Here is a 24,989-nt window from a genome sequence, read left to right on the forward strand (position 1 = left end):
TCCAGTCTCATACTCCGCGACGAAGACGGATTTTCTTTTGATTCATTACATTACGGCGGATTAAACACATAAAACAAAAGGCGGGTATGTCCGATACGGCAGCGACATTAACCTGGAGTAATCCATTCCCGGCACGGAAACTGTAAAAACGATGGGCTATAACCCATGTTTTTTTTTTGTTTTTTTTTTCAAATCCTCAAAAATGATGAAAAACGGCGTGCTATAGTATGCGGTACGGTATGGGCTATAGCCCATGTTCAAAAATGATGAAAAACGAGGTTAAAATCTTCTTTCAAAATTTCAAAAAACGATGGGCTATAACCCATGTTTTTTTTTTTTTTTTCTTTCAAATCCTCAGAAATGATGAAAAACGGCGTGCTATAGTATGCCGTACGGTATGGGCTATAGCCCATGTTCAAAAATGATGAAAAACGAGGTTTAAAATGGGATAAAAAACGTCTAAAAATAGATGTCTAAAACACGTCTAAAAATAGACGTGTTTTAGACGTCTATTTTTAGACGTTTTAGGCGTGCTATAGTATGCCGTACGGTATGGGCCATAGCCCATGTTCAAAAATGATGAAAAACGAGGTTAAAAATGGGATGAAAAACGTCTAAAAATAGATGTCTAAAACACGTCTAAAAATAGACGTGTTTTAGACGTCTATTTTTAGACGTTTTAGGCGTGCTATAGTATGCCGTACGGTATGGGCCATAGCCCATGTTCAAAAATGATGAAAAACGAGGTTAAAAATGGGATGAAAAACGTCTAAAAGTAGACGCCTAACGTCTAAAAATAGACGTATTTTAGACGTCTATTTTTTGACGTTTTTTAGACGTCTATTTTTAGACGTTTTAGGCGTGCTATAGTATGCCGTACGGTATGGGCTATAGCCCATATTAAAAAATGATGAAAAACGAGGTTTAAAATGGGATAAAAAACTAAAAATAGACGTCTAAAACACGTCTAAAAATAGACGTGTTTTAGACGTCTATTTTTAGACGTTTTAGGCGTGCTATAGTATGCCGTACGGTATGGGCATGTTCAAAAATGATGAAAAACGAGGTTAAAAAAAAAAATCAAAATTTCAAAAAAAGATGGGCTATAACCCATGTTTTTTTTTTTCTTTAATTTCAAATCCTCAAAAATGATGAAAAACTGCGTGCTATAGTATGCGTTACGGTATTGGCTATAGCCCATGTTCAAAAATGATGAAAAACGAGGTTTAAATTTTTTTCAAAATTTAAAAAAACGATGGGCTATAACCCATGTTTTTGTTTTTTTTTCCATTTTTTTCAAATCCTCAAAAATGATGAAAAATGGCGTGCTATAGTATGCCGTACGGTATGGGCTATAGCCCATGTTCAAAAATGATGAAAAAAGAGGCAATTTCTTTTTCAAATTTTCAAAAAACGATGGGCTATAACCCATGTTTTTTTCTTTTTTTTCATTTTTTTCAAATCCTCAAAAATGATGAAAAACGGCGTGCTATAGTATGCCGTATGGTATGGGCTATAGCCCATGTTAAAAAATGATGAAAAACGAGGTTAATTCTTTTTTTCAAAATTTCAAAAAACGATGGGCTATAACCCATGTTTTTTTTTTCTTCATTTTTTTCAAATCCTCAAAAATGATGAAAAACGGCGTGCTATAGTATGCCGTACGGTAGGGGCTATAGCCCATGTTCAAAAATGATGAAAAACGAGGTTAAAAATGGGATGAAAAACGTCTAAAAGTAGACGTCTAAAAGTAGACGTCTAAAACACGTCTAAAAATAGACGTATTTTAGACGTCTTTTTTTTAAAGTTTTTTAGACGTCTATTTTTTGACGTTTTAGGCGTGCTATAGTATGCCGTACGGTATGGGCCATAGCCCATGTTCAAAAATGATGAAAAACAAGGTTAAAAAAAAGATAATCAAAATTTCAAAAAACGATGGGCTATAACCCATGTTTTTCTTTTTTTCTTTATTTTCAAATCCTCAAAAATGATGAAAAACGGCGTGCTATAGTATGCGGTACGGTATGGGCTATAGCCCATGTTCAAAAATGATGAAAAACGAGGTTTACATTTTTTTCAAAATTTCAAAAAACTATGGGCTATAACCCATGTTGTTGTTTTTTTTTCAATTTTTTTCAAATCCTCAAAAATGATGAAAAACGGCGTGCTATAGTATGCCGTACGGCAGGGTTCCCCAATTCATTTTCCTCAAGGGCCATATTTTGACTAGCGTACCAGGCTGGGGGCCGAGTCTGCACGCGCGAGGTCAAGGTCTTGCCCTGAAAATTCATTTTCAGGGCAAGACCCCATTTGAAAAGGATGCCCAGTTTGACATGCATAGGCTACTGACCCCCATTTAATGCCATTTATATCTGGGACCCTTAAAAAAAAAATAACATTTTTTTTTTTTTTTTTTTAATTCTTTCATGGGCCACAAGGGGGCGCTCTGTGGGCCGCAAATGGCCCGCGGGCCGCCTATTGTGGAACCCTGCCGTACGGTATGGGCTATAGCCCATGTTAGAAAATAATGAAAAACTAGGTTTAAAATGGGATAAAAAACGTCAAAAAATAGACGTCTAAAACACGTCTAAAAATAGACGTGTTTTACACGTCTATTTTTTGACGTTTTAGGCGTGCTATAGTATGCCGTACGTTATGGGCCATAGCCCATGTTCAAAAATGATGAAAAACGAGGTTAAAAAAAAATCAAAATTTCAAAAAACGATGGGCTATAACCCATGTTTTTTTTTGTTTTTTGTTTTCAAATCCTCAAAAATGATGAAAAACGGCGTGCTATAGTATGCGGTACGGTATGGGCTATAGCCCATGTTCAAAAATGATGAAAAACGAGGTTAAAATTTTCTTTCAAAATTTCAAAAAACGATGGGCTATAACCCATGTTTTTTTTTTTTTCAAATCCTGAAAAATGATGAAAAACGGCGTGCTATAGTATGCCGTACGGTATGGGCCATAGCCCATGTTCAAAAATGATGAAAAACGAGGTTAAAAAAAATATCAAAATTTCAAAAAACGATGGGCTATAACCCATGTTTGTTTTTTTCCCATTTTTTTCAAATCCTCCAAAATGGTGAAAAACGGCGTGCTATAGTATGCCGTACGATATGGGCTATTAGACGAGTGTCTAAATATGGGGAAAAAACACCTAAAAATAGACGTCTAAAACACGTCTAAAAATAGACGTGTTTTAGATGTCTATTTTTAGACGTTTTTTATCCCATTTTTAGACGCACGTCTAATCGCCAGCTATTGCTCAGTGGGATGGTCAAAAAAAAGAGGATAAAAGAAACTCAAAATTTCAAAAAACGATGGGCTATAACCCATGTTTTTTTTTGTTTTTTTTTGAAAACCTAAAAAATGAAAAACGGCATGCTATAGTATGCCGTACGGTATGGGCTATAGCCCATGTTCAAAAATGATGAAAAACGAGGTTAAAAAAAAAATCAAAAATTCAAAAAACGATAGGCTATAACCCATGTTTTTCTTTTTTTCAAATCCTCAAAAATGAAAAACGGCGTGCTATAGTATGCCGTACGGTATGGGCTATAGCCCATGGTCAAAAATGATGAAAAACTAGGTTAAAAAAAAAATTCAAAAATTCAAAAAACGATGGGCTATAACCCATGTTTTTCTTCTTTTTTTTTCAAATCCTCAAAAATGAAAAACGGCATGCTACAGTATGCCGTACGATATGGGCTAGACGAGTCTAAAAATGGGAAAAAAAAAATAGACATCTAAAAATAGACGTGTTTTAGATGTCTATTTTTAGACGTCTATTTTGTCCTATGCCACCAAAATGGCATAGGAGCAAAACCGCTCTCAAAGGGCCCCCTTAAAATCTGATATAGCCATTTTCAGGCAATTAAGAATATAGGGTTCAAGTGGGCCCCCTGTAGAAGGACCCCCCGCTGAAGACCCGGCTGACGATTAAGTATAAGGCAGTGGTTCGCAAGACGCAACCATGGGGTCCTGGGTGGTCCCCAGCTAAATGGAAGAGTTGATATGGATAGATCTTTATCAATTGAAACCAAATGTACCCTCACAGATTCATTTGGTTTCATGTTACACTCTCAAAGATTTAAGCATCTGCATTACTTAAGTCTACACAATAGAATTGTTATTTTGATTGTTTGCCGTTACAGCACAGGATCAGGACAAAATATCCAAACGCCAAATAATGGACCCCATTATGAAAAGGGTTGAAAACCATTGTAATAGATTAAGGTATATTAAGGCACAGTGAAGCAAACAGGATTGTACAGTATCAACATTTATTTGCATTTCTCCATGAGTCACAACAATGTAAACCACCAAGGCATAATAGACAGCCTATCCATCATCCTCTCTCTAGTCTAGCAGAAGATTGATCTAGACTTTCTTGGTCATCCCTTGGTGGATCAGCATGGTCAGTGACGCCGTGAAGACCATGAACTCCTGGAAACAGATGGTTCCGTCCTTGTTCGCGTCCAACTGGTTGAAGAACTCTTCTACCTTTGTCTTGTCACCGGACTATGTAGACAGAGGGTTTTTTTTTTTTAGGCATTTTGCTTATTCAAGAGCGATTTACAGTCAAAATCAAATGCATAGAAATAGTCATCTGGGATTATAAGGATACCAAGAACCCCTCAGTTCAACAGTAGAATATACAAAGAAAGAAAACAATGAAACTTGAAATGCTAGGATGCCAGGTCAATAAACGTGATCAGTACGTGACGAGAGAGAGAGAGAGAGTACATTTCTAGACAAGATTTCTGAAAATGGCAGATCTTAATTATTACACTTTTACTCTTACGTAAATTTACAATACAGCACTTTTTACTTCACATAAAGTGGCACTATGCAACTTTCCATTCTACCCCGGATAACCCAAACCAAAACACCCAAAAATGTATACAGATCACAAAATTTCATTTTACTCATTACAAACAAGGTAGGCCTACTTAAGTGTCACCTTAAAGGGACACTCCACCCTTTTTGCAAAAGATATATATATATATATATATGTTAATGACATTTAGAAGATTTAGAACACTTTCCTGGGGGTCTTTGTGTATGTTATGTGGTTTTTAGATATTTTAGCAGTGAGCCCAGTGTCCATGATGGGGCTCACTTACTTCCTGGACAACATGTTGCCTCAGTAAGACAGCCCTCGCCCCATCCACAAGGAGCAGTGCACCAAAGCATTATGGGAATTGTAGTCCAGGAAGTAAGTGAGCCCAGGGTCCATGACATCAGAGACACTGGGCTCACTGCTAAAATCTAAAACCACATACAAACCTCCAGGAAAAGTGTTGATCTTCTAAACGTCATCAACATACGCCCAGGAAAGTGTTGATCTTCTAAACGTCATCAACATAATTTATATTCTTTTGCAAAAAGGGTGAAATGTCCCTTTAAGTAAAACAAATGCTGAAGACTTCTTTCATCATTGCACTTGTGACAGTCCTGTACTGAATCTGTAAAGGCTCTTCAACCAGGTCTCTTCTCCACTATCCCTCCAACACTTGGATTTCCGCCAACAAAATAAAAACTAGTCTATGGCTTTAGTCACCGCATTGCTTAGTCTTCATTTTGTATTTGTCAATGGATACGTTCTTTTATTTCTGCATAGTTCCAGTCAGCTAAATTAGCACTGGCCAAAAGTAAAGTGACAGTTTTAAGTACTCACTTAGCCAAAATTAAGGGAATTATTTTTAAGTGAACACTCACACTGGTGAAGTCTCCCAGCTCGGCCTTGAGCAGGTCACTGAGCTCTCCCTTGCTGAGCGACTCGGCGTCACCGTCCTTCTTGGCGTACTTATTGAACACTTCGATCAACAGGATCATGGCGGTGGCCAGCTGAGGAACCGCCTGACATGCTTCTGACATGGCTGAGGACAGGGCATAGGTCAAACATTAGAAGCAACACTGGTGTAGGCCACAATTGTGCCTTTCTAAGAGCACACAGGAGGGCAGCCACTCTGTGAAATGTAATCAAAGTCCAGACACCACTGCAATCTAGTGGTCCATGACAGATTCATATACCGGTTAGAGTTCTCAAATTCTGCCCATTTTCAGGCCACAATTTGCAACTCTAGATTTTTTTATAATGGGATGAATCTAGTGTTGCAATACCCTCCATTGACTCCCCATTAATCAAATATGCATTTGGGATATGCTTGTATTAAACGACAATATAATATTGCAGCTCTAGGCCAAGCTTGAATTATCCCCTTTCAATCTGCCGAGCTTTTGCGTCATAAAAATCCACCGTAGACATGTTATGAGCTACTTTCTGTCAAGAAATTCTGTGCAAGCGATTATTTTTCTGTGTTGGAAGCACTCATAAGTGTTGGAAGCACTCGTCGTAAGTCACTGAACACTAACAGCCCTGCAGCGGCGACGCAGCGTGACCCCTTAATAAAAAAAAGTGCTTCCAAACTCCAACACTTAGAAGAAAAAAAATCACCTGCAGAGAATTTCTTGACAGAAAGTAGCTCATAACATGTCTACAGTGGATTTTTATGACACAAAAGCTCGGCAGATTTAAAGAGGATAATTCAAGCTTGCCCTACAGCTGAAATGTTGGTGAGTTTAACACAAGCAGATCGCAAACTGGATGAATGGGGAGTCAAGTCCCTTTGACCTATGACTAAATTCTTTTCGCTCCTATGCCACCAAAATGTGGAACGCCCTACCAACAGTCATTAAGACATGTGAATCCCTTGACTCCTTCAAAACCGCTCTCAAAGGGCACCTACGGATGGCTGCAATTCGAAACTGGCCTCTGTAAAATCTGAATCCCCCCCCACCCCCCCCACCCCATTTTCCCTCACTGTATATTGTATCTTTTCCCTTTTTTGCTTCCCATATGATGAATTTAGCTACATAGAAATGTCTATTTGTATGTCTCTAAATGTTTGTATGTCTTTAAATGTTTTGATGAATTGAACAATGTGGACCCTGTTGTAAACAAGTGTAATGCTTAATTGGGTCGTCCACTCACAGTTGACAGTCTTTGTATTGAGTTTGTGCTTAAAATGTACTGTAAATTCTACAAACTGTTAATAAATATTTCAATCAATCAATCAATGGAGGGTATTGCAACTCTAGATTTTTTTAAATAATGGGATGAATCTAGAGTTGCAAATTGCAGCTAAGGCCGCCCCATCTACTGCTCACTGGGATTTCACTTTAACTCTGTGATAGAATTCTGAAATTTTGCCCCGATCCGACATTTTAGGGCCAGGTCAGGCCAAAGGCCCAAAGATGTTTGCGAATTAGTCAGGACGGGCCTCAGACTGGCCTAGTTAGGGTCAAGCCTTAATTTTCAGGCCTGTTGAGAACTATACCCGGTACACAGGATTTTTCAACCTCAGTCTTCACAAACACTCTATATGCACAGCTGTCCTACTGTCCATCTCTCCTAAGAGCTATCTCCCTTTCAGCTGTCTTACAGTCTGTCTCACCTACAACCATCTCCCTCTCAGTCCTATAAAGTCTGTATGCAGCTCTGGTTAGCGGCTAGCACATGGACACCAGCATAATTATCAAGAATATTAGAACCAGTGAACCAGATGCATTATACATAGAAATTTATAGTAACTTCAACAAATCATACATAACAAATGATGAATCAGTACTTACTCAAAGAACACAGTAAACATACAAATAAATATAACAGGACAAAACTGTACGCTGTACGGCTGCCTCTAAAAGAAGTGCACCAAGTGAGTGCCTTTTGAAGGCCTTCTGCAATCTGCGCAGGTGTGTTCCACTCTACTCTACTCAACTCAGTGCAGGTGTGTTCCACTCACTCTCCTCAACTCAGTGCAGGTGTGTTGCAGTGCCTATGCTTTGTGACAAGATGGAGGACTTTCCTAACATTTGGTGTGAAGTATAGTATGTCCAAAATGAACCCAAAATGACTATGACTCGACCTTTCAATGGAAATTGAAATTGTACAATCTCTACAACCCGGTTATACTCCCAAAACCTCATTTCAATGTGATTATACTGGCGGTGCGTCCATAGGGGGCGCTGGTGCGCCGCACCACCATGCCCACCCCCTGAATAAAACGTGAATAAGAATGACTGAGAAACGAAATCTACAGCCTGTAATTTATTTAAAATTAGCAATCCAGAAACGTAAATATTATATAATATAAGTAGGCACTAACCAAAGGCAGTGATTAAAAGTTGTATTATGCTGCCACGTTAGTATTATGCCTCCATTAAATGTGAAATGTTGTTTACGTTGTGTAACGTTCCTGATTGGTTACTGAGTGTCACATGTTGGTGCGCGTTCATCTGTAGCCCTTGTCTTTCTGCATTGAAGAGTAATGCATTGCGGTCCACATGTCTTCAATACAAACTATAGACCGATTCCGTACCGGTTTCATGGTCGCAGCCTACGTATTTCCTGTAGGCGGACTCGACATAGCTGCGGGAGTAAAACCCTCACCAGGCGCACCTCTTCCACTACAGTGAACGGCAGAGTGACTGATGTTAGTTTGCCTCAAACTTTACTCCTTTACCTGCTTTTTTACTAACACTAACATTACAAAGATGCCCAGAACATCGAGATGAACCTGTGTAGTTTATGGCTGCTCCAACAGTAGTGGCAACTTAAAAAATAAAAAAAAACGGAATGTCTAATATCCACCGCTGTGGCGGAGACCAGAGCCATTGAGTAATGGTTGAGACAAAGCAGTGAAAGATACATAACGCAAGTCTTACCCAATACCAAATCTTTCTGTTTATTAACACAAGGCTGCTGTACTTTATACCTCATACTTTAAATGCTTAGTATGAGGTATAAAATACAGCAGCCTTGTGTTCATAAAACAGAAAGATTGGGTATTGGGAAATTACGTATCTTTCAGGACCCTTCACTGCTTTGTCTCAACCATTACTCAATGGCTCTGGTCTCCGCCACCGAGGTGGATATTAGACATTCCGTTTTTTTTTTTTTTTTTATGTTGCCACTACTGTTGGAGCAGCCATAAACTACACAGGTTCATCTCGATGTTCTGGGCATTTTTGTAATGTTAGTGTTAGTAAAAAAGCAGGTAAAGGAGTAAAGTTTGAGGCAAACTAACATCAGTCACTCTGCCGTTCACTGTAGTGGAAGAGGTGCGCCTGGTGAGGGTTTTACTCCCGCAGCTATGTCGAGTCCGCCTACAGGAAATACGTAGGCTGCAACCATGAAACCGGTACGGAATCGGTCTATAGGCAGCCACTTGGTCGCGAAAAATGTGCGATCCATGACATGTTATTCACACCACTAAGCAGTTGGGGGCAGCATAAACATTACAGCACAGTGTGACATGGGTTTAACACACAGCCACAACAACATACGCTAGAAAAACGAGGGATGAGACAGATGAATGGAGCCAGGTAAAGTCAAGATAATAATAGTTTAATTCACTTGCATAATGGAACAATAAGAGGAAAAATAAAACTCTGTGAAATCACTGCAGAAAACACCATTTGAGAGAAAAAATAAGAATTAAAGAGCTGGGTCCAGACAAACCTGATGTAATCATCACAAATGTATGTACAAAATAACAAAAAGTAAAAAAGAATGGCAGAGTCATGGCTTTGAGGGTTCTTTTATAAGGACTTTTTGTTTATTTTTTTGCTAATGTTAAAGCCACTGTAGCAAGGTCATGTGGCTTTGAGCCATTGCACTTTTTTATGGCACTGGTCGTTCTGTCTCAGGTTTGTTTCTTTAACCCTATATGAACCTTTTGTTACATTTTGATATATTTAATAAACCTTAGACAGGCTCCCTTAGTAGATATATTTAATAAACCTTAGACAGGCTCCCTTAGTAGATATATTTAATAAACCTTAGACAGGCTCCCTTAGTAGATATATTTAATAAACCTTAGACAGGCTCCCTCAGTAGATATTTAATCTATGATACCTAGTGCATGTTTTCTTGATTTTGTTATAGCGCCCTCCCTAGGACAAATGTCACCGGCCGCCACTATACTGTATCTGCATGTACAATTCCACTGGAGAATGGCTGTGGAGAGGTTAAAACCAGTGGTGGAGAGTAACATTTACTTTAGTACTGTACATTTAGTAACCAAAACTAAACCAAAATGAATAGTCCCAAACTATTATAACCTTGACATAGATCAGGGGTCCTCAATGTTTTTTGGAGTCCAGGGAGTCCCAACTTCATAGTGTTGCAGATTAAGCTTTTTCATAGATTAGGCCTACATAGATGGCTTCATAGACTTGTTTGACAGCACTATTGTCGTATCTGGACAATGATTCTATACTATATCGGGTAATTTGGGTCAACTACATTTCTGTGCTAAAGTCAGTCTGTAAGTCTAGCTGAAGCATCGTGCATAGTGGAGTAGCCTGGCTGGCTGGGTGTGATAGGAATTAGCATTGTATTGTTTCAACCAAGAGGCCAATTGATTACATCTCAGACGTCACTCTTTATGCATTCCCCCACTGTTGATATGTAAAAGTGTAAAACACCTCTGTTTGATGTTAGACGCATATAATGTCTGTTTTTGCAATGTTAAGGGGACTGGTTGGGTGCAGGCTGACGATCACGGTCAGTCTGTGCTATGTGCTCCGCGGTCACAGCTGGGCCGCGGGAAGCTCTCTGTATCGGTCTCGGTTGCTGCAATAAATACAAACTCTACACTTCAGCTCATCTCTCTGCGTGCTCCTTCATCTGAGCGTCTGATGCCATTGCCTGGTTACTTTTTCCTGCAGTATGCTGTTTAGTATAGAGAAACTCATTCAGCCTTTTTTGTCTATTGTTGTCTAAGTTGTAGTTAGTGTATGGTTAGTAAAATACACGACACTATCATTGTGTAAATTAATGGTTTTGTTTGTGTATGATTCACCTCTTAAACCCTGTTTGTAAACTTACATTTGAATCTCTGCGGTACTTGGTACTCTGGCTTTTGAAATTACGTCATAATGTAGCCAATTCTATAGACTTTTAATGTTTGTTAGGACACCTTTAGGACTCAACAATACAAATGCATTTACGGCTGTTATGGAAGCAAACCTGGACTTCCATAACACCTCAACAGTGACAAAGGCTGATCACCTCCATGCCCCATTGATGACAATATTAGTTCAAAGGTAGCCAATACTTTTCGGATGGTCGACGACATTTCTCGTTTTAAAGAAAATTGTTTGATAGGATTTGATTTTCATGAGCTGTACGCCATAATAAAGGTAAAAAAAAGGTATGCACAATGAATTGAGAATATATTAAAGTATCACTTTTTGAATTATATTAGGGAAAACGTTGAACTTTTACACAATATTAATGTTCATTGAGATGGAGCCGCACAGTATGTGACCAAACGGCCTCTGTGTTGTAGCGGTGACCAGGAGTCAGGCGCCACGGGCAGAAGGCTCCTCTGTGTTGTAGCGGTGACCAGGAGTCAGGCGCCACGGGCAGAAGGCTCCTCTGTGTTGTAGCGGTGACCAGGAGTCAGGCGCCACGGGCAGAAGGCTCCTCTGTGTTGTAGCGGAGACCAGGAGGAGGAGTCAGGCGCCACGTCAGAAGGCTCCTCTGTGTTGTAGCGGTGACCAGGAGTCAGGCGCCACGTCAGAAGGCTCCTCTGTGTTGTAGCGGTGACCAGGAGTCAGGCGCCACGTCAGAAGGCTCCTCTGTGTTGTAGCGGTGACCAGGAGTCAGGCGCCACGTCAGAAGGCTCCTCTGTGTTGTAGCGGAGACCAGGAGGAGGAGTCAGGCGCCACGTCAGAAGGCTCCTCTGTGTTGTAGCGGTGACCAGGAGTCAGGCGCCACGTCAGAAGGCTCCTCTGTGTTGTAGCGGTGACCAGGAGTCAGGCGCCACGTCAGAAGGCTCCTCTGTGTTGTAGCGGTGACCAGGAGTCAGGCGCCACGTCAGAAGGCTCCTCTGTGTTGTAGCGGAGACCAGGAGGAGGAGTCAGGCGCCACGGGCAGAAGGCTCTGCGACATTATGGAGACACCGCATCCACCAAGGACCACATGGGGCTCAATGTGAACACACACACACACACACACACACACACGACAGTTGACAACATTGCTGCAGTATTATAATAGAGTATGCACATGCATGATTTTCCCATCAGGACACGCCCCCCTCATCTAGACTGAGTGGCAAAACATTGAGCAGCAGTGTTGGAGTGTTGGAGTTTGGAAGCGATCGTTGGAAATCACTCAACCGTCCTGCGTACCACCTGTTTCTAAATGTCATAATGCAGGAGGCAGCAAAATGTTGTGTTATAGAAAACAAGCACTTCCAAACTCTGACACTTAGAACAATAATCAAATGCAGGGCATTTCTTGACAGAAAGTAGCTCATAATGTTTCTATGGTGGATTTTTATGAAACAAAAACTTTGCAAATAGAAAGGATAATTCAAGCTTTTCGTACAGCTGCAATGTGGGTGAGTTTAACATTGTTTAATGCAATCAGACAGGACTTTTCTGTTTGGATGTATGGGCTGTCAAGGCCATAAAGTATAGTTTTCTGTGTGGATGTATGGGGCTGTCAAGGCCATAAAGTATACTTTTCTGTGTGGATGTATGGGGCTGTCAAGGCCAGAAAGTATACTTTTCTGTTTGGATGAATGGGCTGTCAAGGCCAGAAAGTATACTTTTCTGTTTGGATGTATGGGGCTGTCAAGGCCAGAAAGTATACTTTTCTGTGTGGATGTATGGGGCTGTCAAGGCCAGAAAGTATACTTTTCTGTGTGGATGTATGGGGCTGTCAAGGCCAGAAAGTATACTTTTCTGTTTGGATGAATGGGCTGTCAAGGCCAGAAAGTATACTTTTCTGTTTGGATGAATGGGCTGTCAAGGCCAGAAAGTATACTTTTCTGTTTGGATGAATGGGCTGTCAAGGCCATAAAGTATAGTTTTCTGTGTGGATGTATGGGGCTGTCAAGGCCAGAAAGTATAGTTTTCTGTGTGGATGTATGGGGCTGTCAAGGCCAGAAAGTATACTTTTCTGTGTGGATGAATGGGCTGTCAAGGCCATAAAGTATAGTTTTCTGTGTGGATGTATGGGGCTGTCAAGGCCAGAAAGTATAGTTTTCTGTGTGGATGTATGGGGCTGTCAAGGCCATAAAGTATAGTTTTCTGTGTGGATGTATGGGGCTGTCAAGGCCATAAAGTATAGTTTTCTGTGTGGATGTATGGGGCTGTCAAGGCCAGAAAGTATAGTTTTCTGTGTGGATGTATGGGGCTGTCAAGGCCAGAAAGTATAGTTTTCTGTGTGGATGTATGGGGCTGTCAAGGCCAGAAAGTATACTTTTCTGTGTGGATGAATGGGCTGTCAAGGCCATAAAGTCGTTTTTTGTCACTCAGCGGGCGTTCCCGCATAACTTCCAGGTACGATGATGTCACAAGCATACCCTCTATAGGACACCCATCCTGAGGCCTCCTCCTATGCTATAGGACGACCTAATAAGCCATCCTTTATTCAGCCAATCAGTGAGACTGAGTGACATGCCGGATGTTCCTTCTCTGAACCAGGCAGGTCTCATAGCAAACGGCTCATGCAACTACATTATATATTTTACCAATAGGACAAATTACATACCTGTACTATATGAAATATGCAGAACATTGGTTAACACAATGAAGTTGAAAGGTATACGTATTCTTAATCTTTACTCTAGATGATTATACGCACAGATACATTTATACTAGAGTAAATTATAAAAGAGAAAGTTCAGATCTTTAATTTGTGTGTAAAATGTGTCAAATTGAACCACAAATGAGAGGTAAGTTTTGAGTTACCATTCCTTTGTGGGTGCCGTTTAATTTGCTTAAAATATAAAGTGTATCATTCTTAATATAATCTTCAATGTATTAGACATTCTGACGGGTCATTAATTTAATATTTGGCAATCAATTATGAATTTACTCATTATACACATGTTCATGAAAATACGTATTTGTATCTCAAATACATTTCTCAGACCAGTATTTGTATTTTTTATTTAGATACATTTGACCCAGTATTTGTATTTTGTATCAAAATACATTTATGTATTTTGCCCATCTCTGTTCTTTACTCTGATTATTATCAGATGATTATACACAGATACATTTATACTAGAGTAAATTATAAAAGAGAAAGTTCAGATCTTTAATTTGTGTGTAAAATGAAAACAAATGTATTATGCGATCAATTTTGGTTATACGTTGCACACTCAAGAGTTAAGTTAGCTGCATTACTTAAAGGACAACTTTAGTTTTTCTTCAACCAAGGTTCATGTTTTAGGTTGTTAGAGAACGTAAAAGATGAGCGTTACATTTTCTCATTTGCAGATTTTTCGTTTTAGGGATTTTAGCCGTTTGACAGGTCATTAGAGCTTGGGGCTAAATATGCATTTTTTCAAAGTTTTATAGAGATTTATTATTTACTATAGTCCTACTAGACTCCAGGAAATTACATCTGGCCACAAAAGATAATTCAGCGCCAGTGGTCAGCTCACCACCGAAAATCCAGACTATGAATAGGCCTTGAATCTCATCAATTGGTGGTCCATGGCTCAAACGGAAAATATACATTTGACCTTATTATGAAAGGGGTTGAAAACCACTGCAATATGAGGGTTTGAGAACAGTGAAGCAAACAAGATTGTATCAACAATGTTTATTTGCGTTATGAAATGACATGGTTACACCGTTATATTTTTTCCCCCCCGCCCAACTCATGCGTTGTCTCATGACTCACAAGGTAAGCCCCCCACAGCAAAATAGACACCCAGTCCATCATCCTCTCTCCAGCCAGAGATTAAACTACATTTTCTTCATGGCCAGCCCTTGGATCAGCATGGTCAGTGTCGCTGTGAAGACCATGAACTCCGGGAAAGAGATGGTTCCGTTCTTGTCCGCGTCCAACTGGTTGAAGAACTCTTCTGCCTTTAGCTTGTCACCGGACTATATAGACAGGAATGGGTGGAGGGGGAGCAATTTAGGCATTTTGCAGACGCTCTCATTTCAGAGCAACACACAGTAAGGGCATAGAAATAGTCATCTGGGATTATAAGGAAACCAAGAACCCCTCAGTTCAACAGTAGAATATAAAAAATAAAAATAAAACTACTTTAAACGCTAGGATGCCAGGTCAATAAACATGGCATCTCTACAGAGAGGGAGAGATGATCAGTGGTGACTAAGTAGGCTACTCAATGTGCTCTGTAGCCTACATTTGAATACCAGAAAAGAGGCAAGAATTGTGAAAATTCCAGATCTTATATTACACTTTACTCGTAAGTACTGGCCTACTGTAGATTTACAATACAGGACATTATTGATTACTTTACATAAAGCAGCACTATGTAGCTTTCCGTTCTACCCCAGACTTGAATCATTTTTTGCCGTTGAGCTAGTAGAGCCTGCCTGGTCGCTCAGGTCAAAATAATGAGCAGGGAGGCCAAACACCCACAATGTATTTAGTTAGACATACAGCTCACAAAATTGCATTTTACTCATTAAAACTATATACTCAAGTGCCACCTTAAGTAAAACAAATGCTGAAGATTTCTTCCATCATTGCACCTGTGACATTCCTGTACTGAATCTGTAAAGGCTCTTCAACCAGGCCTCACTATCCCTCCATCACTTTAGTTTTTGTTGACAAAAAATGTCAATGGATTTAGTCACCATTGCCTAGTTATAGGCCTATTCTTCAGTGGAAACATCTATGACATTTATTGTTTTTCCTTCCATCATAGTGCTAGTCCGCTAAATTAGCACTGGCCAAAAGTAAAGCAAACACTCACTTAACCAAATTACCACTAGTCAAAAGTAAGGGAACATTTAAGTGAACACTCACACTGGTGAATTCTCCCAGCTCGGCCTTGAGCAGGTCACTGAGCTCTCCCTTGCTGAGCGACTCAGCGTCACCGTCCTTCTTGGCGTACTTATCGAACACTTCGATCAACAGGATCATGGCCTTGGCCAGCTGAGGAACCGCCTGACATACTTCCGACATGGCTGAGGACAGAGGGCATAGGTCAAACATTAGAAGCAACACTTGAGCCTTTCTAAGAGCACACACACACAAACCCCAACAGGAGGGGCAGCCACTCTGTGAAATGTCATCAAAGTCCAGACACCACTGCCATCTAGTGGTCCATGACAGATTCATATACTGGTACACAGAATGTTGCAACCTTCTTCACAAACACTCTGGGCTATATCTTGCACCACCCTTTAACCCTTATCCCTAAACTAATGCCATTTTCTTTTAAAACCTTTTAAAATTGTTCCAATAGCCAATCTACAAGCTCACACTGTGTCAATGTAGGTCAGCTAGTAAAAGATAAAAGGCAAATTAGGGATAAGGGTGGCACAAGATAGGGCCCTCTATACACTATACACAGCTGTCCTACAGTCCATCTCTCCTATAAACTGTCTCCCTTTTAGTCTGTCTCACCTACACCATCTCCCTCTCCTACCGTCTGTCCCCCTTAAACTGTCAACCTAAACTGTCAACTGTCAGCTGTCCTATAAAGTTGGTAGGCATCAGCTGGTTAGTGGCTATTGAATATTAGGACCAGTGAAGCAGATGTATACATACAATTTAAAGGTAAATTAACAAATCATACATAACAATTGATAAAATCGGTACTTACTCAACGGAAGACAGAAAATATACAAATAAATATAACAGAACAAAACTGTGCAGCTGCCTCTCAAAGAATTGCACCGAAGGGAGTGCCTTTTGAAGGCCTTCAGCAATCAGTGCAGGTGTGTTCCACTCACTCTCCTCAACTCAGTGCAGGTGTGTTGCAGTGCCTATGCTTCGCCACAAGATGGAGGACTTTCCTAACATTTGGTGTGAAGTAGGCTATAGTATGTCCAAAATGAACCCTGTCTACTATGACTCACCCTTTCAATAGGAAAGGACTTACTGTACATCCAAATGTCCTCATTCCATGCGGGGTGAATTGTGCAATCTCTACAACCCTGTGGTTCTACTCCCAAAACCATTTTAATGTAATTATATCCGCGTGTACAACCAATTCCACCGGAGACTGTAATTCCTTTCCAGTGAATGGGGTGATTCATAGTGGCCTACATTGGCTGGCACTCGAAAGCATGCTGGAAAACAGCATGCCAATATAATAATAATAATAATAATACATTTCATTTATAAGCCGTTTTTCTACAAGGTCGCCGACTCGCCGTAGGCCTACAACAAGTTAAAAACAGTTAATACAAAACACAGTTAAAAGCAAGAGCAAAAAATATGGTACAGCTTGCAGCACAAAACACAGAGGTCAGCCGTAAGCCTGCCTAAACAGGTGGGTTTTTAATGTGGTGATTGAGTCTATGTCTCTAATATCAGTGGGGAGGGAGTTCCAGAGGTGAGGAGGGGCAGAGCGGCTGAAAGCTCTTGACCCCATGGTGGACAGATGGGCTGGAGTGATGGAGGAGGCAGACCTACGAGGCCTGGTGGGAATTTTGACGTGAATAAGGTCAGACAGGTATGGGGGAGGGTGGGGGGGGGTGGAGGTTATGGATGGCCTTGAATGTATGAAGGAGGATTTTATAGTCAATATGGTATTTGATGGGGAGCCAGTGGAGTTGGTGTAAAATGGGGTGATGTGACTGATGACAGGGGTTCTGTTCTGATGTGACTGATGACAGGGGTTCTGTTCTGATGTGACTGATGACAGGGGTTCTGGTGATGACGCGTGCAGCCTGCAGCGCTCTGTACCAGTTGGAGCTCATGAAGAGTTTGTGGGGGAGACCAAAAAGAAGGGAATTGGGAATAATCCAAGCGATCACCTTTCGATCTAGCATACAACATTGATGCATGCTAGATGTACAGTATACAAAGGGTGTGATACATCTTGCCCCAATGCATTTCCAATGGAAGTCACATGGTTTGACACAACATTTTGTGTTGTACAGCTTTCGGCTGTGTTTCGACTGCCCCCCCCCCCCACCACAAATGTTGTGTCAAACCATGTGTGACTCCCATTGGAAATGCATCGCGAGCTTGCATCAGCTATACATCTCATACAACAAGCATATATAGATCAATCTGTTGCGAAAGTGTGAGTCAGGCCTTAGAAATCAGGCGTATGCACAGGTGCGTATAGGCCAGTGGACATCAATGAAAGGAATGAAAATGCACCTGCACACAGGCCCCTTTTCCACCGGTTGGTTCCCAATGGGAACCGGTTCAGTTCTTTTTGGTTCTTAGTCCATGAGCCAGAGCTCCAAAATTGAAACGTTAATTATGAATTGAGTGTGCAAAACCATACCTATATTAGATTGTTATCACCATGAAACTTCCCCCAATTGAGTACTTACACGAAGACAATGATTTATTGTATTACAAATTTTACATTTTTGAATATGCAAATGAGGCATTATGTAGGAAAATATGCAAAATAATCGAAAATATGAAAAAGCTACTACTGTGGAAGGGTTATCGTGTATTTATTTACTTGTATTGATCCTATAAACAATTTAATATAGTGTATAGTTCGTCCACAAATGTTGGACCTCTGGCTCATGGACTAAAAACCAAAAAGAACTGAACCGGTTCCCACTGGGAACCAACCGGTGGAAAAGGGGTCACTGTGTATCTGCTCGGTAGACTACATGAGTATTTTCCTCTTAATAAGGCAACGTTTGGGTCCCTCCAGGCCTTCTTCAGGCATGAGGAGGGTCTCTGTGGAGAGGTTAAAACTAGTGGTGGAACCTAAAGTAACCTTTTATTTGCACTTTATCTATCTGAGTAATACGTTATTTACTTGTACTCCACAAAACTAAAACTAATACGCTAAAACTAATAGCATTTTCTTTAAGAAATAAAAACTAGCAAATCATCTCTAAAAATGAATTAAACTAACTGAATTAGAAAAAACACATCACACCTGTATGAAGGCGCTCTTGTCATCATACATCATCACAATTTGCATCTTCACTTTTCTGCTCTCAGCCAATCAAATCATCGCTATGGGGTGATCAGCCAATCATCGTAATGATTCACACAAACACACAGAGCTGGGCATAGGAGGCACTAGCGCTCCTAAAAAAATGAATATGAATAATTATGGGCCTAAACTAACTAAAACAAGACCAAAATGAATAGTCCCAAAGACCCAAACTATTATAACCATAGATCAGGGGTCCTCAATGTCTTTTCAGTCCAGGGAGGCCCAACTTCATAGTGTAACAGATAAAGATATTTCATAGATTACATATTCATATTCATATTCATATTTGTTTGACAGCACTATCATTGTGTAAATGAATGGTCTTGTTTGTTGACCCTCTTAAACCCTCTTTGTAAACTTAAATGTGGCTCTCCGCTGTACTTGGTACTCTGGCTTTTGAACGTATTATTATTAATCATATAATGCAGCCAACTCTATTGACGTCTAATGTTTGTTAGGACACTTTTTAACAAACATAATTGGCAGCCAAAGGAGTCTATGGACGTACAGTATGCTTGTTGACAGCATGTGATGTCATGCGGGTCAATATAAATAGCCCATTCTGACCGGGGCACCCATTTTGGTGTTAGCATCATGTTATGCTTTAGCTATTGAAAAATAGCAGATCTACAAGCTCATAGCGCGCCACCGAGTGGCGCGCTACGAGCTTGTAGGTCTGCTATTTTTGAAAGATCGAACAACGACTGACATTTTTTTAATCTGATCTCAGGTCAGAATGGGTTAATCAGACCAGTGTGTGTCCAGTGGAAAACCTCGTATGAATCTGATCTCAGGTCAGAATGGGATAGACTACATCTTGTGACTGGTTTTGTCTCATACAATAACACACTTCATTCATGTATCATAATGTACAGTAGCCTAGCCAATGGTGGCAGTAAATGAAAGTGACCCTGCCGTATGTGCACAGGCTTCTAAAAGTCAGACGCCCCTCACTTCATAATTCAGTGATTCTCGAATATTTTCCCTCTACACCAAATCTCAAGATAGCCAATCTACAAGCTTGTAGATCAGGTTATTTTCAGGAAAATAGTATTAATGCTATAGGGATCAAGTGGTTAACAAGTTCATATTATATCACACAAAGATGTGGTGGTCCCCCCCTGTAGAAGGAGGAACACTGCACTGTAATAGATGAGGGTTTGAGGAACAATGAAGCAAACAATATTGTATAACAATGTTTATTTGTGTTATGAAATGACACGGTTACAGTTTTATTTCCCCCCCCCAACTCGTGTGTGTTTTCGCCACGAGTCACAACAAGGTAAACCCCCCCACAGCATTCCATCATCCTCTCTCTCTAAGCAGAAGATTGAATTACATCTTCTTGGTGGACATCCCTTGGATCATCATGGTCAGCGATGCTGTGAAGACCATGAACTCCTGGAAAGAGATGGTTCCGTCCTTGTTCTCGTCCAGCTGGTTGAAGAACTGGTCTACCTTTGCCTTATCACCGGACTAGAGAGAGAGAGAGAAAGGAGGGGGGTTACAGTAAGTAACACATCAAATCCATAGAAATAATTAACCCATTCTGACCTGAGATCAGATTCTAAAAAAAAGTCTTCTGCATCCTGACAGTTTTCCATTCACAAATAAAAACCAATAATACTTTAAAGGACAACTTTAAAACCAAGGTTCATGTTTTAGGTTGTTATTTAGAGAAAGTAAAAGATGAGTGTTTTAAACTTTTTTCATTTGCTGCATTCTTTAGCTTTAACAATTTTGGCTACTTTTAACAGGGGACAGGGACATTAACTCGAACAAGTTGCTATATATGTGGGGTTTGCATTTTTTTTTTTACAAAATGTTACGCCGATTTCTTTATCGTTATTTACTATAGTCCTTACTCTCTACTATTTGAATGTGAAGGAGGTGACAAACTGACATATTGAATTTGAGCCTACGACATTTTACAATTTACAACCAATATAATTAGTCATTGCTTAGTCTTCATTTAGTATTCGTCAGTGTGTGTGTGTGTGTGTGTGTGTGTGTGTGTGTGTGTGTGTGTGTGTGTGTGTGTGTGTGTGTGTGTGTGTGTGTGGGGGGGGGGGGGGGGGGGGTGGAGATAATAGGCAGTGAAATTAGTACTGGTCAAAAGTAAAGGGAACACTTTTTTAAGTGAACACTCACACTGGTGAAGTCTCCCAGCTCGGCCTTGAGCAGGTCACTGAGCTCTCCCTTGCTGAGCGACTCGGCGTCACCGTCCTTCGAGGCGTACTTATCGAACACGTCGATCAACAGGATCATGGCGCCGGCCAGCTGAGGAACCTTTCCGCCGGACATGGCTGAGGAGGACAGACAGGGGGCAGAGGGAAACGGTCAAACATTAGAGGACATAGCTGAGGAGGACAGACAGGGGGCAGAGGGAAACGGTCAAACATTAGAGGACATAGCTGAGGAGGACAGACAGGGGGCAGAGGGAAACGGTCAAACATTAGAGGACATAGCTGAGGAGGACAGACAGGGGGCAGAGGGAAACGGTCAAACATTAGAGGACATAGCTGAGGAGGACAGACAGGGGGCAGAGGGAAACGGTCAAACATTAGAGGGCATGGCTGAGGAGGACAGACAGGGGGCAGAGGGAAACGGTCAAACATTAGAGGACATAGCTGAGGAGGACAGACAGGGGGCAGAGGGAAACGGTCAAACATTAGAGGACATAGCTGAGGAGGACAGACAGGGGGCAGAGGGAAACGGTCAAACATTAGAGGACATGGCTGAGGAGGACAGACAGGGGGCAGAGGGAAATGGTCAAACATTAGAGGACATGGCTGAGGAGGACAGACAGGGGACAGAGGGAAACGGTCAAACATTAGAGGACATAGCTGAGGAGGACAGACAGGGGGCAGAGGGAAACGGTCAAACATTAGAGGACATGGCTGAGGAGGACAGACAGGGGGCAGAGGGAAACGGTCAAACATTAGAGGGCATGGCTGAGGAGGACAGACTGGGGGCAGAGGGAAACGGTCAAACATTAGAGGACATGGCTGAGGAGGACAGACAGGGGGCAGAGGGAAACGGTCAAACATTAGAGGGCATGGCTGAGGAGGACAGACAGGGGGCAGAGGGAAACGGTCAAACATTAGAGGACATGGCTGAGGAGGACAGACAGGGGGCAGAGGGAAACGGTCAAACATTAGAGGACATGGCTGAGGAGGACAGACAGGGGGCAGAGGGAAACGGTCGAACATTAGAGGCAACACTGGTGTAGGCAAGACCACAGAATCATCCCAGAATAGCTCTGGTCACGCAGCACAGCCTCTTGAGTTGAAATAAAAAAAGAACGATTTCACTACTCACCAATGCAAGAGTGTTTTGTGATGACGAAAGCTTACTTTGCCTAGTGGATGAACTCTGAGCCCCCCACCACACGTATAAAATGCATTTTCTTTTGGCCAGTAATTGGCCATTACTTTTTGTATTCCCAATAAAATTCTGGGAGTGTCTCTTGGCAATATCTGTAGAGGGCGCAGTGGAGTAACTACAATTATCTTTTTCATCTGGTGAAATTTTTTGGACAAAAACTGCATTTTATACGTGTGGTGGGGGGCCTCAGAGTGCATCCACCGGGGAAAGTGGGCCTTCTTCATCACAAAACCGTCCGAAAAATTGTTCTTTCCATGGCATGACTGACTCATATGCACAGGACAGTAAGACTGGCCATTACTTTTTGTATTCCCAATAAAATTCTGGGAGTGTCTCTTGGCAATATCTGTAGAGGGCGCAGTGGAGTAACTACAATTATCTTTTTCATCTGGTGAAATTTTTTGGACAAAAACTGCATTTTATACGTGTGGTGGGGGGCCTCAGAGTGCATCCACCGGGGAAAGTGGGCCTTCTTCATCACAAAACCGTCCGAAAAATTGTTCTTTCCATGGCATGACTGACTCATATGCACAGGACAGTAAGACGCTTACTGTCCATCTCTCTCTCCTAAACCGTCTCCCTCTCAGCTGTCCTACTGTCTGTCTCTCCTACACTGTCTCCCTCTCAGCTGTCCTACTGTCTCTCTCTCCTAAACCGTCTCCCTCTCAGCTGTCCTACTGTCTGTCTCTCCTACACTGTCTCCCACTCAGCTGTCCTACTGTCTGTCTCTCCTACACTGTCTCCCTCTCAGCTGTCCTACTGTCTGTCTCTCCTACACTGTCTCCCTCTCAGCTGTCCTACTGTCTGTCTCTCCTACACTGTCTCCCTCTCAGCTGTCCTACTGTCTGTCTCTCCTACACTGTCTCTCTCCCAGCTGTCTTACTGTCCATCTCTCCTAAAGCGTCTCCCTCTCAGCTGTCCTACTGTCTAGTATAAAGTCTGTATAAGGTGTGTAGGTCATGTCAGCATGGACACTAGAATATCAATAAGAATATTAATATTAATAAACCACATGGATTGTATCAATGGCAGTGGTAGCCTATACAGATCATGGGACATAATGGATGATGGAACTGATGCATTAACCCGTTTCGACCTGAAGCCGATTAAAAAACAAAAGTCTTCTAAGTTCTCAGTTTTCTGAAAAACCTCATGTTTCTATGTCAGTGGTGCTCAACCATTTTCATGTCAAGGACCCCCAGAATTATCTGTATTTGGCCCCCTCAGAAGCAAAGATTTGAATTAAAAACGTTTTGCTGTGAAAGAATAATATATTCAAAGATTTGCGCCGCATTTTCACGATTTCTTTCAAAAATAGCAGACCTATAAGCTCATATAGCGCGGCACTCGGTGCCACGCTATGAGCTTGTAGATCTGCTATTTTTCAATAGCTAAAGTAACAATGCTTAAAACACCAAAAGGGGTTCCCGCCCAGAATGCTGCGGCACAGCTGGCACAACCGACGCCAGACTGATCCTGATGTCTCTGCCACGCCACACCCATAGTCTCTCTCTCTCTCTCTCTCTCTCTCTCTCCCCCTCTCTCTCTCTCTCTCTCTCTCTCTCTCTCTCTCTCTCTCTCTCTCGTTAAGGGTGGTGCTTTGAATGGGTTCTATAGACAGAGCAACCCAGACCTGATGAAGCGCGCCAGTCTCATTATAACACAATGTTCTATAAACTCCACACACTGGCATTATTACAACATACTTCTAAAATGTTGACAACATGCGGTCGTTTCTGTCAGCACTCCACTTTTCAGAGACAGTGACCTAGCTGTTCTCTCTCTCTCTCTCTCTCTCTCTCTCTGTACCCTTGTATGATGAATAAAGGGCATTGTTTTACTAGATAAATATAAATAAAAGTTGAAATACGGAGATAAGAGGGTGGAAACTATTCAGAGATTTGACAGGTTCACAGAACCATTATGAATACTTTAGGGTGGTCCTTTTTATCAGGATTGGTTTTCAAAGCAGTGGGCGTACACTCTAGGTTTAGCTAGCTGCAGTTGTGTAAACTGTAAAGTAACCAAGTGCATTTACTTTTTTTTTTTACATTGGTACTTTACTTGAGTATATTTCCTTCTCTCCACTACATCTCAGATCCAAGTATACAGGTATTGTTACTCCTCTACATTTGTTACTTTTACCATTTCAGCCCAAAATACATTTCTGCAATTCGAAGTACATTTTGAATTCCGGGCTTTTACTTGTAACAGAGTATTTCTACATTGCAGTATTGATACTTTTGTGAAACATTTGAGTACTTTTTCCATCACTGTTACCTAGTTTTCTTTGTCATCCAATAAGACAAGCCCGTACAAATTCAGTCGTTTTCTTGTCATCCAATAAGACAAGCCCGTACAAATGTAGTAGTTTTCTTTGTCATCCAATAAGACAAGCCCGTACAAATTCAGTTAAATTAAAATGATGAAGACCGTATAGGTCGAAACATGTCGGTTGAATAAAGTTTTCCTCCTTTTTAACATTGAGGGGTGCCCGGATCTCCGCTTTGTTCTATATGTGTTATCCCGATTGATCGCAGGAGCACCTTTTTACAATTTTTACATTTTTTATACCTGCACACCTCCTGAGCACCTGGTCGCTTCCTTGCCTCTAAAAGTAGTTTTACTTGCAATGAGAAAACGTGCGTC

General features: G+C 41.2%; 2 protein-coding genes across 3 annotated transcripts in view; both read right to left on the minus strand.

Moving 5' to 3' along the window:
• Positions 1-4,367: 4,367 nt before the first annotated feature.
• LOC310855929 (ictacalcin-like) overlaps positions 4,368-24,989 on the minus strand; it is a 35,436-nt gene continuing 14,814 nt past the window's right edge. Inside the window, exons 2-3 of one of the 2 annotated variants that reach the window (XM_083761122.1) lie at positions 5,728-5,876; positions 4,368-4,527 (exon numbers count right to left, since the gene is read on the minus strand). In XM_083761122.1, coding sequence (XP_083617248.1) covers positions 4,387-4,527; positions 5,728-5,844 — 258 coding nt within the window. In that variant the 5' untranslated portion in view covers positions 5,845-5,876 and the 3' untranslated portion in view covers positions 4,368-4,386. Of the gene's footprint in view, positions 4,528-5,727; positions 5,877-14,772; positions 14,932-15,829; positions 15,979-24,989 lie in introns of those variants that run through there. The other variant, XM_083761123.1, reaches the window with a different exon arrangement.
• On the minus strand, positions 20,142-21,257 carry LOC310855928 (protein S100-A1-like; the record flags this gene model as incomplete). Its single annotated transcript, XM_083761121.1, has 2 exons — positions 20,142-20,429; positions 21,105-21,257. 2 exons carry the CDS (start codon positions 21,255-21,257, stop codon positions 20,289-20,291), a joined length of 294 nt encoding a protein of 97 aa, XP_083617247.1. The 3' UTR covers positions 20,142-20,288.

This window comes from Protomyctophum parallelum (assembly GCF_964188405.1).
Source record: "Protomyctophum parallelum genome assembly, chromosome: 3".
Taxonomy (NCBI): Eukaryota; Metazoa; Chordata; class Actinopteri; order Myctophiformes; family Myctophidae; genus Protomyctophum; species Protomyctophum parallelum.